The sequence below is a fragment of the Scheffersomyces amazonensis genome, assembly GCF_036850825.1.
Source record: "Scheffersomyces amazonensis strain UFMG-HMD-26.3 chromosome Unknown RJT21scaffold_4, whole genome shotgun sequence".
Classification (NCBI taxonomy): Eukaryota; Fungi; Ascomycota; class Pichiomycetes; order Serinales; family Debaryomycetaceae; genus Scheffersomyces; species Scheffersomyces amazonensis.
The window spans coordinates 1,216,960-1,230,918 of NW_027042744.1; the positions used below are offsets into that span (position 1 = coordinate 1,216,960).

The following is a 13,959-nucleotide window of genomic DNA, read 5'->3' on the forward strand; positions in this document are numbered from 1 at the left end:
GATCTCTAGACCGTAATGAAATGAAACTTGGATTTGGCTATTTAAATGATTCAATTTACTTAATAGTAACTGATCGTACCAATGAATTATTCAATATAGATTCAGTTACTAATGCACTTTACGATGGCCAAGGTCTATCATGTGTTATTCTGCAATCCTTGTACTTCAACTTTGTTAATACTACTAATGGAGCACAATTCCGGCTCTTTGAAAATAATAATTTTTATGACGTTCAACAACCATCAAGTGAGTTTTTCTTATGTAATATACCTAGTTGGAATGAAACGGTACTTACTAGAAATATGTATACTGTGGATGGATGCTTTAAGGTTAATTTGTTCTTTTATCCTGACCCTAATCCTCCTCCCAAACCTTCTTTCAATCCAACTGGTCTACTCCCTACTGACGCTAAATTAAATGCAAAAGCTACTGGATATCCTGATACGGTACTTAGTGGGTACCCTATGGTTGATGGTATATACCTTATAGAGTCGCCAGCTAATTTTAATCAATTCAATATAGATTCAGCTACCCATGCTCTATACAATCGGGATATTCACTACTGCGTTGTTCTGGAATCCAATTACTTCACTTTTGCTGATACTCCCGGTGAAACACAATTTGAGTTAGAGTATGCTCCAGATCATATTGATATTATCTACAGACCAGGTGATATGTTTTTATGTAAACTGCCTAGCACATCACAACCAACCTTTCTTACTACCAGGGTCATCGATCCCAGTTTGTGTCATGAAGTTACGTTGTACTTTAATCATGAATTCACTGGTATAATTCCTACTGATGTTAGACTATGGGCAAGAGATGTATCGTCAAGCGTTCCGGATATGGTACTTGGATATTACACTGTCAATGGTATAACTTACTTAACACCAAAAGAAAATTCCCAAGATACATTCAATATAGATTCAGGTTATGCCGCTCTTTATGGTGACGATGGTAGATACTGTGATCTGGAATCTAATTACCTCACTTTTGTTGATACTCCTGGAAAAGTGAAATTTCAACGATTTGATAGTATGCTGTATATTGAGTTCGGCACTATTTTATCAGATAAATTCTATTTATGTTTGTCACCTAGCTTGGGATTAGAATTACTTTCCACCAAGTTTGTCAGTACTGATACATGTCGTCGTGTTCACTTAATCGCAAATCCTGATAATACAGACCCTACAGAACCTACAGACCCTACAGATCCTACAGACCCTACAGATCCTACAGATCCTACAGAACCTACAGATCCTACAGAACCTACAGACCCTACAGATCCTACAGATCCTACAGAACCAACTGAACCTACAGATCCTACAGAACCAACTGAACCAACTGAACCAACTGAACCAACTGAACCTACTGAACCAACTGAACCTACTGAACCTACTGAACCTACTGAATCTACCGAAGAACCTACCGAAGAACCTACTGAAGAACCTACTGAAGCCAGCGAACCTGTTGAAGATATTGAAATTCCTGAGGGAGTGGAGCCTGCTCCTCTTGTCGCTGTTAATGAAAATGGTATCAGATTATCATTAAGAACGCTTGAAGTTTTAGAAAACGCAAATGATAGTGCTTCTGGCATTCTGAAACGTGAAGACAGTATAGCAGTTCCAGAAGTTACTTATTTGGTGGTTGGAACTGATGATGATTCTGCATTTTATATCCAAGATGGAAAGCTTTACAATATAGAAGGTCTTGTCGCTGGTAATGAGCACTCGACGTTTATTACCTTTGCTTCCGAGGGAGGATTGACAGGATTTGATATCTCTGAAGAAGGCGATTTATATTTCAGAGGAGATGACACATTCTATTATTGTTATTTGGTTAGAGGAAATACTACTTTCACGGCAATTTCTCTTGAAGATTCCGGATCTTGTAATGACACTTCACTCATATTAGAAGATATTAGTGCTGAAGAAGAAGAGCTCTCTACGTGGATCACTACTGTTTTTCTCCTCACTGAAACTAGTACCATTACCGAATGTCCATCAACAGTGACCGATTGTCCAGACTTCTCCACAATTGTTCATACTGTTACTACAACATACTGTCCGGATACGGAACCTGGTCCATATACAATCACTTTATATGCAGCAGTAGAAACTGGAGACGAAAGTGAAATTAAAATTCGTACATTTATAACTACAATATGTGATACGGTATGTGAGACACCTACTTCTTCTGTTCAACCAGGTTCCGCCGCAACAGATATCCTTATTTTTAATAGTGCTGGCACTTTAACTAGTGGGTTTGGTTTAGCTATTGCAGCAGGTATTGTAATTTTACTTTGATTCATACTTGATTGTGATTATTAAATATTTTGTTATTAACAGGAACTATATTTCTTTTATTATTGATGTACTCTACAATTTTGATTCTTAATAAATTTAAATATATAGGTATTATTTAAATGTATAAAATAACTTTAATAAATTCTACTTTGCTCAAGGAATTACTAGCCGAAAGCAAGGATCGACGGCAGATTATGATTTAAAATCAATTTTAGTCCATCTTATATGTTAATCTTAAACAGACTGAGCAATCCGAACGCATTTCCTTATTTGCTGCTGGTATTGCATCATCAACTAAAGCTTTTGGTGTTTGTTTTGGTGTAGCTGACAAGAAATGGAATCTAGTTTCATTAATATGTGGTCTTAATGTATTAACATTTTAACATTATTATTGAGTCTAATTACAATGGCCTTCACTGATGATGAAAAAGTTATTAAAACAGTTCATATTTTATGGTTAATTGGTTTGATGCAAATCTTAGATTCTTTAAACTAAGATAGGTGGTATTTTCAATTTAAATAAATAATTAAATATTTTGCAACTATTTAAGTATTGCGGCTAGGATGATTAACATGGGAGTGCGGCCATATCTCACAAAAAGGGGGCCTTCTATAAATAGAATCTGGGGCAAGAATGATAAACGATTTAAGAATTAGAGGACTAGAGCTTAAAAGTATTGCATTAGAATGGACATGTATGGCGAGAGGTAATGTAAAGCACCGTGAGTGTTATAACAAATATGATGGAAAAAGAGAAAGTCCAATATTTTTAGAATTTATAAAAGTAGCAGAAAAAGTAGGAACTGTACAAACATTTAGAAATTGGACATGACAACCATACAATATTCGTAAGACTGACTACTTGACTATCGGATCACATACGAGCCGAACCTCACCATTATCAAATTTAGAACTCCATCAATAGTACTTGCACTAAAAGTGGTTGCAATACCATAGCCCTGAGAGATCTAGTTTAAGACATAGGAATTAAAAATAAAAACCAATTTGGTTTCCCAAAAGGGAAAAAAGTCAATAATTTTTACGTGTGTTTAAAAATAACTCTAAAAAAAGAACCGAAAAAGAAAAGATGAAAATTTTCGCGATCATTTTCAGACTCGTTTCGAGCCTGATCTGGACTCATTACCATATAAGAAATCCATCAGAATTTCTATTCCATTGCTTTACCATTTCTCTTTATCGGTTAGTCAATAAATACCATCGTTTAAATAGTATATCATTTTTTTATTCCTCGGATTCGGTGATAATTAAAATCATCTATCCATTACTATCATTATTTAATTCATTATAAAATTCCTATTACATTCATATTTAGTATATAATTTTTGCCATTCGCTTTAACAAATTCATTAAGAAATGTTTATTTCACAATCATTTAAATGGACTTTGATTCCTATAATATTTTCGACTTTATTGTCACATGTTTTGGCTGATACTCCTCAAACCTTTTATTGTAATACAACTAGTCAATGTCCTGAAGAATATCCATGTTGTTCTCAATATGGTCAATGTGGTACTGGAGCTTATTGTTTAGGAGGTTGTGATATTAGATATTCATTTAATTTATCATCTTGTATGCCTATGCCAAGAATGGACAGTTTTTCTTATGATTTTACTGATATTAATAATGTTGAACTTCAAACTGATTATTTAGGTAATGCATCTGAAGCTGACTTTGTATATTCAGGTTGGGTTGCTGGTCATAATAATGCTTTATTATTACAAATGCCAAATGAAACTACTGGTACGGTTGTATCTTCAACTAAATACTTATGGTTTGGTAAAGTTGGTGCTACATTAAAGACATCTCATGATGCTGGGGTTATTACTGCATTCATTCTTTTCTCCGATATTCAAGATGAAATCGATTTTGAATTTCTTGGTTATAATTTAACAGCTCCTCAAACCAATTTCTATTATGAAGGTATTCTTAATTATACCAATGCTAGAAATTCTTCAACTACTAATACTTTTGAATATTATCATACTTATGAAATTGATTGGACAATTGATTCTCTTAGTTGGTATATTGATGGTCAAAAAGTTCGTACATTAAATAAAAATGATACTTATAATGAAACCACTAAAGTTTATAATTACCCTCAAACTCCTTCAAGAATTCAATTTTCTTTATGGCCTGGTGGTGATTCTCTTAATGGTTTAGGTACTATTGAATGGGCTGGTGGTGCTATTAATTGGGATTCTCAAGATATTCAACAGTATGGTTATTATTATGCATACGTTCAAAACATTACTGTTGAAGCTTATGATTTACCACCTAATGTTCCATTACAAGGTTCAAAAAATGCTAGTGATTTACAAGCCTATCTTTATAATTCAACTGCTGGTGGACAAGGAAGTGTTTATTTAACCAATAAACAAACTTGGTTAGGTGCTTCTAATGCTACTGGATTTGATCCTCAAAATAATAAACCAGTTAATCAGAAAAACACTACATCTACTATTGTTACAACTAGTGGATCAAAAGTAATTACAAAGACTACTATTCATACTACTAATAATGCTCAAGAAACTGTTAATGGTCCACCAGCAATTGAAGCTGGTACTACTAATGGAGGAGATAATCAGGCACAAGCTACTACTACTTATAATACTAATGGTGGAATTGGAGGATTTGTACAAAATTCTCAAGAAACTGCAACTGATTCAAAATCAAGTGGTAGTTCTGGTAGTGGATCATCATCTGCTTCTGGTATTCGTGCTGTTGGTAGTATTGTAGCTTTAGTTGGTGCTATGGCTATCGGATTTGTTTCATTTTTCATGTAATAAATAAGTTTATATGATCATTATTCATACTTTCATCTTTTTATTTCAATTTTTATTTCAATTTCTATTTAATTTAACAGATTTATGGTTCCTAGTAAATATGTATATTACCGAATGTAGAACTTTTAAGTGTAAGTACTGCGGCAAGGGTGTCGTTTTCATGAGAAATAGAAAGACACCGACAGACACTCAATAAAACATTCAGGCACAGAGAGAGACGTGTCCCACCAAAAAAAGTTCCCAAACAAATTGACCACCGAGTCGAATCAGAATGAAAAATCAACGAGGTGTTGATGAATTAGAATTAGTGAATTGCATTGTTTAATTCAATAGTTAAGAAAATAGTAGTAGTAGTATCAAGATGAAGATGCTTACTAAGTTTGAATCTAAATCCTCGAGGGCCAAAGGAGTAGCCTTTCATCCTAAGAGGCCCTGGGTTTTAGTATCATTACATTCATCAACTATTCAATTATGGGATTATCGTATGGGTACATTAATTGATAGATTTGAAGATCATGTTGGACCCGTAAGATGTGTTGATTTTCATCCAACTCAACCATTATTTGTTTCTGGTGGTGATGATTATTCAATTAAAGTTTGGTCATTAAATACAAGAAAATGTATTTTTACATTAAATGGTCATTTAGATTATATTAGAGCCGTATCATTTCATCGTGATTTACCTTGGATTATATCATGTTCTGATGATCAAACCATTAGAATTTGGAATTGGCAAAATAGACAAGAAATTGCTTGTTTAACTGGTCATAATCATTATGTTATGTCTGCATCATTTCATCCAACTGAAGATTTAATTGTATCAGCTTCATTAGATCAAACTGTTAGAGTTTGGGATATTTCTGGTTTAAGAAAGAAACATTCAGCTCCAACATCTTCAATTAGATCATTTGAAGATCAATTACAAAGACAACAATTACCTCAACAAGATATTTTTGGAAATGTTAATGCTATTGTTAAATATGTATTAGAAGGTCATGATAAAGGAGTTAATTTTGCTTCATTTCATCCAACTTTACCATTAATTGTTAGTGCTGGTGAAGATAGAGTTGTTAAATTATGGAGAATGAGTGATACAAAAGCTTGGGAAGTTGATACTTGTAGAGGTCATACTTCAAATGTTTTATGTGCTATATTTCATCCTCATCAAGATTTAATTCTTTCAGTTGGTGATGATAAAACTATAAGAGTTTGGGATTTAAATAAAAGAGTTCCAATTAAACAATTTAGGAGAGAACATGATAGATTCTGGTTAATTGCTTCTCATCCATCAATTAATTTATTTGCTGCTTGTCATGATACTGGTGTCATGGTCTTTAAATTAGAAAGAGAAAGACCAGCTCATACAATATTTGCTAATAAATTATTTTATGTTAATTCTGAAAAGCAAGTTCAATCTTATGATTTTCAAACTAATCAAGCATCATTACCAATGTTATCTTTAAAAAAAATTGGTAAAACTTGGTCATTTATGAGAACTTTATCTTATAATCAAAGTGATAATTCTATTTTAGTAACTTATGGTGAAGGTGATAGTTCTAATTATGCTTTAATTTCTTTACCAAAGCATGTTACTGGAGCAATTGAACCAACTGACGTTAGACAAGGTGAAGGAAATTTTGCTGGATTTATTTCACGTAATAGATTTGCAACATTTATTAAATCTTCTAAAACTTTACATGTTAAAGATTTATCAAATAATATTACAAAAACTGTTCAATTAGATAATTCTGTTAATGATGTATTATATGGAGGACCTGGAAGAGTTTTATTAATTAAAAGTCATTCAGTAATTAATTATGATGTACAACAAAGAAAAGAATTATCAGAAATTTCAGTTAATAATGTTAAATATGTTGCTTGGTCAAATGATGGACAAAATTTAGCATTATTATCAAAACATACTATAACTCTTGCAACAAAAGATTTGGATTTAATTACTTCAATGCATGAAACTATTCGAATTAAAAGTGCTGCTTTTGATGATTCAGGAGTTTTATTATATTCTACTTTAAATCATATTAAATATACTTTATTAAATGGTGATAATGGAATTATTAAAACTTTAGAAAATACTTTATATATTACTAAAGTATCTCAAAAGCAAGTTTATTGTTTAAATAGAAGTGGTAATGTTGAAGTTATTACAATTGATCCAACAGAATACAGATTTAAGAAATCTTTAGTTAATAAGAATTTTAATGAAGTATTAAGAATTATAAAAAATTCCAATTTAGTTGGACAAAATATTATTGCTTATTTACAAAAGAAAGGTTATCCAGAAGTTGCACTACAATTTGTTGAAGATCCTGAAACAAGATTTGAATTAGCCTTAGAATGTAGTAATTTACAAGTAGCTTTAGAACAAGCTAAAATATTAAATAATAATATTATTTGGGAAAAATTAGGTGAAGAAGCTTTAAATCAAGGTAATTTGGAAATTGTTGAATTAGTTTATCAACAATTACATTTATTTGAAAAATTATCTTTCCTTTATTTATATAAAGGTGATAAAGAAAGATTAGGTAAAATGAGTACTGTTGCTGAACATCGTGGAGATATTTCTTCATTAATTCAAAATACTTTATATAGTAATGATGTTCAAAAGAGGATTCAAGTATTTATACAATCAGGTGCTTATCAACTTGCTTATGTATTGGCTAAATCTAATGGATTAAATGAATTAGCTGATCAAATTTTACAAGAAGCTGATATTGAAGAAAGTTCAATTCAATTACCAGAAATTGGTAATCCAGTGACTTTACCAACCGTCAAATCAAATCCAATTGAATCTTGGCCATTAAAGGAATCTTCATTAACTTTCTTTGAATCAGCTTTACTTACTGGACATGTTGAAGCCAATATTCCAATTGAAGAAGAAGAAAATCCCGCCTTTGTTGATGCAGAAGCTAATGTTGAATTTGATGATGAAGATTTATTAGAAGATGTAGATGGAGGAGCTTGGGATTTGGATGAATTAGATATTGGAGATGATGAAATACCAGTTGAAGAAAATCTTCCAGTAGTTAGTGCAGCAGAAGGAGAGATCGGATTCTGGTTAAAGAATGCTAAGACTGCTGCCGGATTTATTGCTGCTGGTTCATTTGAACAAGGTGCTACTTTATTAAATAAACAATTAGGTATCAATGAATTTGAACCATTAAGAAAGAGATTCCAAGAAGTTTATTTAGCATCTAAATTATATTTACCAGGATTTGATGATTTACCTCCAATGAGAGATTATATTAGATCTGATAATGATGAAGATCATCCTAATAGATTTAAACCTTTAATTCCTGGTTTTGAAGGATTAGAAGGTGAATTACAAAAGGGATTTAAACATTTCAAAGAAAACAATTTGGTTCAAGCCATTGAAGTATTCAGAAATATAATCTATACTATTGCTGTTATAACAGTAGATAATGAAGAAGAAGAAACTAAATGTAAAGAAATATTGACATTATGTCGTGAATACATTCTTGGATTATCTATAGAACTTGAACGTCGTACATTATCACCTAATGATGTTAAACGTAATTTGGAATTAGCAGCATATTTTACAAGAGTTGAACTTCAAGGACCTCATAAACTTAATGCCTTAGAAGTTGCTGCCAAACAATCATTTAAAAATAAAAATTATGCTAGTTCAGCCTATTTTGCTGGAGAATTCTTAAAGATTTCTTCAACTGGAGCTAGAGCTGAACAAATTCAAAAAATTAAAACTCGATCAAATACTATTGCTAGTGATGCTATTGATATTGATTTTGATCCATATGCAGAATTTGATATTTGTGCTGCTAGTTATACTCCAATATATAAAGGAGATGAATATGTTACTGAAGCATTAGTCAATGCTAAATATAAACCTCAAGAAAAGGGGACTATTTGTAGAATTACTGAAATTACTTCAATTGGTGCTCAAGCTTCAGGATTAAGGATCAGAGGTTAAAAACTTACATATATACATTTCTATTCCAATTCTTTTTATCTATCTCTCACATATATTGTTTAATACATAATTATTTTATAAGTTATTAGTATATATTATATTATTATTAGTAGTAGTTGTATATATTATGATCAACTTCCCCTTTAGGAAAGTGCGACAGCGAAGATTTCGAAAGAAGCTCGAAAAAAAAATTTAGATGTGTGAAATATCTTTATAGCTTATATAGTAATGATAAGTTCAGTATGACTACCGATAATAAGCAGGAGTCCTTAAGACTTAAGGATGAGGGGAATGCGTTTTTAATGAAGCACAAATATGAAGAAGCCATAGAATGTTATACTCGAGCCATTGAAGCTGATCCTACTAATGCTATCTTTTATTCAAATAGAGCTCAAGCTCACATTAAATTAGAGAATTATGGATCGGCAATTCTTGATTGTGATGAAGCATTATTAGTGGATGTAAATTTGATGAAGGCATATTATCGAAAAGGTGTATCATTAATGGCTATCTTAAGATATAAAGAAGCACAAGCTAACTTCAAAATTATTTTAGCTAAATTACCTAATGATAAATTAACTTTAGAAAATTATAAGCAATGTACAAGTTATTTGAAAAAGCAAGCATTTGAAAGAGCTATAGCTGGAGATGAGAAAACTACGGTAATAAATAGTATTTCTTATGATTCTATGCAATCTGAAAAATCATGGACAGGACCTGAATTAATTATTCATGCTACTAAACAATCTAAAGATTCAGATGTTCATGTAGAAATTGATGGATTAAATATTGATTATTTAAAATATATGATTCAAGCTTTTAAAAATGGAGATAAATTACCTAAAAAGCATGTTTTTGCTATAATTGCAAAAGTATACGAATTATTTAAAAATGAAAATACTATGGTAGAAATATCTTTACCTCATTCTAAAATTCCTCCATCAAAATCTTCAGATGAAATCTTATTGGAAAATGGTAAAACTCTTACTATTGTAGGTGATACTCATGGTCAATTCTACGATGTATTGAATTTATTTGAAAAATTTGGTTATGTTTCAGATGATCATATTTATCTTTTTAATGGAGATTTTGTTGATAGGGGTTCATGGTCATGTGAAGTGGCATTATATTTATATGTATTAAAGATTATTTTCCCTAAATCTGTTTATATAAATAGAGGTAATCATGAAACAATCGATATGAACAAGACTTATGGATTTGCTGATGAATGTGAACATAAATATTCTAAAAAAGTATTTGATGTATTTACTGAATCATTTGCTGCATTACCATTATCTACATTAATTAATCAATCATATTTATGTATGCATGGAGGATTATTCTCAGATGATAAAATCACTTTACAAGACATTAAACAATATAATAGATTCCCAATTTCAGGAGCTACTCAACCACCTAAGGAAGGTATTGCTATGGAATTATTATGGACAGATCCTCAAACTCATAACGGTCGTGGACCATCAAAGAGAGGTATAGGTATGCAATTTGGACCTGATATTACAGAAAGATTCTGTTTAACTAATAAAATTAGAAAAGTGATAAGGTCTCATGAAGTTAGAATGGGAGGTTATGAAATTGAACATAATGGAAGATTAATTACTGTATTCAGTGCTCCAAATTATGTTGATCAAAGTGGTAATTTAGGAGCAGTAATTCATATTACTGAAAATAATGATTACGATAATGAAAAAGATAATGGGGATGGTCACAGAAATGTAGATGATCCAAATTGTCCATGGTCACTTAAATATGAAACATTCGAAGCTGTTCCACATCCTGATCTTAAACCAATGGCATATGCTAGAGGTGGATTCGGTTTCTAAATAGTTGTACTATATATTTATATATATTATTTAATGTATATGAATTTCCATCTAATGACTTTCAAATATCACTGAACATTATTTTTTTTAAGTCCTTGAAGTCTTTGCTCATCAATTTTGATTGTATATCATTTTTAGCTGGTGGAGGATTCGTTTTAAAGGCGTCGTTTAGTTGTAAATGATCTTCTTCTTTTAGCATTTTTCTATGCTCCTTGATTTCATCACCTGTGGGTTTTAATCGCCAAACTCTTGATTTTCTTTTAATCCTATTAATTATATGTTTAATATCCTCTTTTCGTTTCTTGATCCATTCATATCTTTCTAATGGCAGACTCAGTAGACCAAAGTCAATGAATTTAACATTCTTATTGTTGTCAATAAGTATATTAGCGCTATGCAAGTCTTTATGAATTACATTTTTTGCATGCATTTTGTTAAGTTGATCTTCTGCTTTTTTATAGATGGTATTCTTGTCATCGCCAGAGTACATTTTTAATGTAACTCCATTTATTTTTTCCATTATCATATAAAACCCGGATAATGGAAGAATGGGTCCAGCAAGATCACTATTTGTCATATAACTTTCAATGTTTTCAATATAAGTATCAATGCTTCCATCTTTAATACAACCGTACTGTTGTAGCTCTGGAGTTATACCTGTTCCTTCAACCTCAAGAGTGCCTGTACTTCATTATAGAAAAGCTTTAAACATCTTTGATAAGAAGCACGAAGTATGCTTTGCTTGGTGGTGAAAATCAGTGATCGTATCGGATCTATAACCTTGAGTATATAACTTACTTTAGTCCGGATATGTTGGATTTCTATCACAATACTTACCGTTGTATTGAATTCTGTACCGTTTATGAATGATATAATATTATATTCAGAATGAATTGATCTCATACTCATATGTTGGCAAATTTTACCTTTTGTTAACCTTTCTGCAACTTCTGTATATACTTTCAGAAAAGGGTTTGCTGAAAACAATCTATCTGGATCAGTACTTAATGCGAATTCATCAATCATTGGACCATACGAGTAATGAGAGCCAGCACTAAATGTTGATGGAAAATTTGAATTCATGGCCAAAGTCGAGCCGGGAACAACATTAGTAGACTCATAATTTGCAGAAGTTAAATCATTGGAAGTAGCTGAACTATCATGAAAAGGAATCGAGTCGTTAACAACATTAATAGGCTCATTCTTTACAGAAGTTAAATTATTGGAAGTAACTGAATCATAATGAGAAGTAGCAATAGGAATATTGGCAGAAGAAAGAATATTACGGGGAAGAATATTTCGGGGAAGAATATTTCGGGGAAGAGTACCCTTCTGTTTAGGAATCGGAATACTAAGGGATTTCTTTTGGTTAAACAACACATTATAGTATTTTTCAATGGTTGTGTTAAAAAGTTTAACGATGATGTTTCGAGAATTAGTAGTAAAATACAAGCCATTATTTTGTAAGTTTGCTAGAATTTCACTCCTTTGAATATATTCATTTTGAAGTTTCTTCAATAGAAGGAATAGATGAAAATTAGCTGAATATTCAGAATCTTTAGTTTCTTCAATATGTATAATCCTTCCAACCAAGGGCCTGGTTATGGTACAGCCTTCAATTTCTTGAAATCCACCTACTGTATCGAATTCGACAAATAACGTCGTTGTATAATCACTTAGGAAAAAGCAGTTTATACCACAACAGAGAGCCTCTCTGACACCCTGACTATAAATCTCTAGAAAATTAATTCTTTTCCTGATAGAAGTTTTGCCATAAAAATAATCTAAATTCTTCTGGATTGAATCCTTTTTGATCTCAATTGGAATGAGACCCTTTTCTAACTTAATCTCCAAGTCCGGCCGTGTTTCTAATTTATTCTCATTTATGGTAATAGACCTAGTCCCTCCAGTCAATGTATCACTGAGAATATAAATAGATGGAATACCAAAGATATTTTTTTGTGCAGCTATTTGTACATCCATTTCATTGTAAGTGGATGGAACTTCAAATTGTAACCTCCTGCTTATTCCCTCCAGAGGAATTGTCTTTAGTTTAAGATCACTGAACTCATTTACAGGAAAGTCAATTACTTCTGAGTCGGGATATAGCAAGCCAATGTAAGATTTCAATGCATTATCTCTATGTTCAGACTTTAGAGGTGACCCTGATGTTCTTTTTGTACGTTTTACACTGGATTCTTCAGATGTAGGCTGGGATAAACTTCTAACTAGAGGACTTTTGATAGGAGTTCTAGAACTAAATTGCCCAGAAGACTTTGTATCAAATTTAAGAACCGGATCATCATCGGGACCATTATCCCTAGCATTAACTTCTTCTTTTTCTTCTGCCTTGGGTAAGTTTGATATAATTGGATGCTTTAAACTCATCTGTATAGAAAATTTGAAATAATCATTGAAAAATTTGAAACTTTCTGTTTGAAAGAGAAGTGTTTTCTCGATTTTGAGTATTACATCAATTAGATCTTTTGTTGTCTCAAATTGAAACTTAGTGAGCAAGTGGAAGTTATTTGCCCTCAAGACAATTCTTAAGAAGTCAGGCTTCAGAAATTCCTTTTCAAACTTATACTTTTTTAAGAACATGTGCATTTCGACAATGTCTGGATTCTTTAAATACTCTTCTAACTTGTCCACTAGATCAGCGTACTTGTTCTTTCCATTCAAGTGAATCTGGATAGGTTCGAATTCTTCGAGTCCTGTCAAAGCTGCAACAGCATCGTTTGTGTTAATTATATCTTTAAGATGCATTGTGTATTATATAGTTAGTTTGTCGTAGAATGTTTAATGATTAATAATGATTAATAGCGATTAATAAAAGTGAATAATTTGGGAATTAATATGTTACGAGGCAGATGGGATAGTGTGTGTGAAAAATAATACGCATAAGCGTAATGTTTTTGCAACAGGTTTTAGAAATAGTGTTTCAGAATAATGAGGTAACGTGCAGGACCTGCATCAAACTAATGATTCAGGCTGGTTTAATATCCTGATACAAGAGGTATTTAAAGAGTATTAGCTT

At 31.7% G+C, this 13,959-nt stretch overlaps 6 protein-coding genes across 6 annotated transcripts; 4 read left to right on the plus strand and 2 right to left on the minus strand. All coding sequences in view use genetic code 12, as the record gives it.

Moving 5' to 3' along the window:
• Positions 1-181: 181 nt before the first annotated feature.
• Positions 182-787, plus strand: RJT21DRAFT_121372 (uncharacterized protein). Its single transcript, XM_064882077.1, has one exon. The coding sequence runs from the start codon at positions 187-189 to the stop codon at positions 415-417; it is 231 nt and encodes a 76-aa protein (XP_064738056.1). The 5' UTR covers positions 182-186; the 3' UTR covers positions 418-787.
• A 2,622-nt stretch (positions 788-3,409) lies between these two features.
• Positions 3,410-5,226, plus strand: UTR2 (Utr2p). Its single transcript, XM_064884572.1, has one exon. It carries the CDS (start codon positions 3,681-3,683, stop codon positions 5,109-5,111), a length of 1,431 nt encoding a protein of 476 aa, XP_064738057.1. The 5' UTR covers positions 3,410-3,680; the 3' UTR covers positions 5,112-5,226.
• A 182-nt stretch (positions 5,227-5,408) lies between these two features.
• Positions 5,409-9,167, plus strand: RJT21DRAFT_121375 (coatomer subunit alpha). The gene has a single exon (XM_064882078.1). The coding sequence runs from the start codon at positions 5,473-5,475 to the stop codon at positions 9,076-9,078; it is 3,606 nt and encodes a 1,201-aa protein (XP_064738058.1). The 5' UTR covers positions 5,409-5,472; the 3' UTR covers positions 9,079-9,167.
• Positions 9,168-9,237: 70 nt separating this feature from the next.
• Positions 9,238-10,943, plus strand: PPT1 (protein serine/threonine phosphatase). Its single transcript, XM_064884573.1, has one exon. The coding sequence runs from the start codon at positions 9,321-9,323 to the stop codon at positions 10,920-10,922; it is 1,602 nt and encodes a 533-aa protein (XP_064738059.1). The 5' UTR covers positions 9,238-9,320; the 3' UTR covers positions 10,923-10,943.
• Positions 10,944-10,983: 40 nt separating this feature from the next.
• RJT21DRAFT_114877 (uncharacterized protein) lies at positions 10,984-11,412 on the minus strand (the record flags this gene model as incomplete). Its single annotated transcript, XM_064880295.1, has 1 exon — positions 10,984-11,412. One exon carries the CDS (start codon positions 11,410-11,412, stop codon positions 10,984-10,986), a length of 429 nt encoding a protein of 142 aa, XP_064738060.1.
• A 161-nt stretch (positions 11,413-11,573) lies between these two features.
• RJT21DRAFT_114878 (uncharacterized protein) lies at positions 11,574-13,688 on the minus strand (the record flags this gene model as incomplete). Its single annotated transcript, XM_064880296.1, has 1 exon — positions 11,574-13,688. The coding sequence occupies one exon, from the start codon at positions 13,686-13,688 to the stop codon at positions 11,574-11,576; it is 2,115 nt and encodes a 704-aa protein (XP_064738061.1).
• Positions 13,689-13,959: the final 271 nt, after the last annotated feature.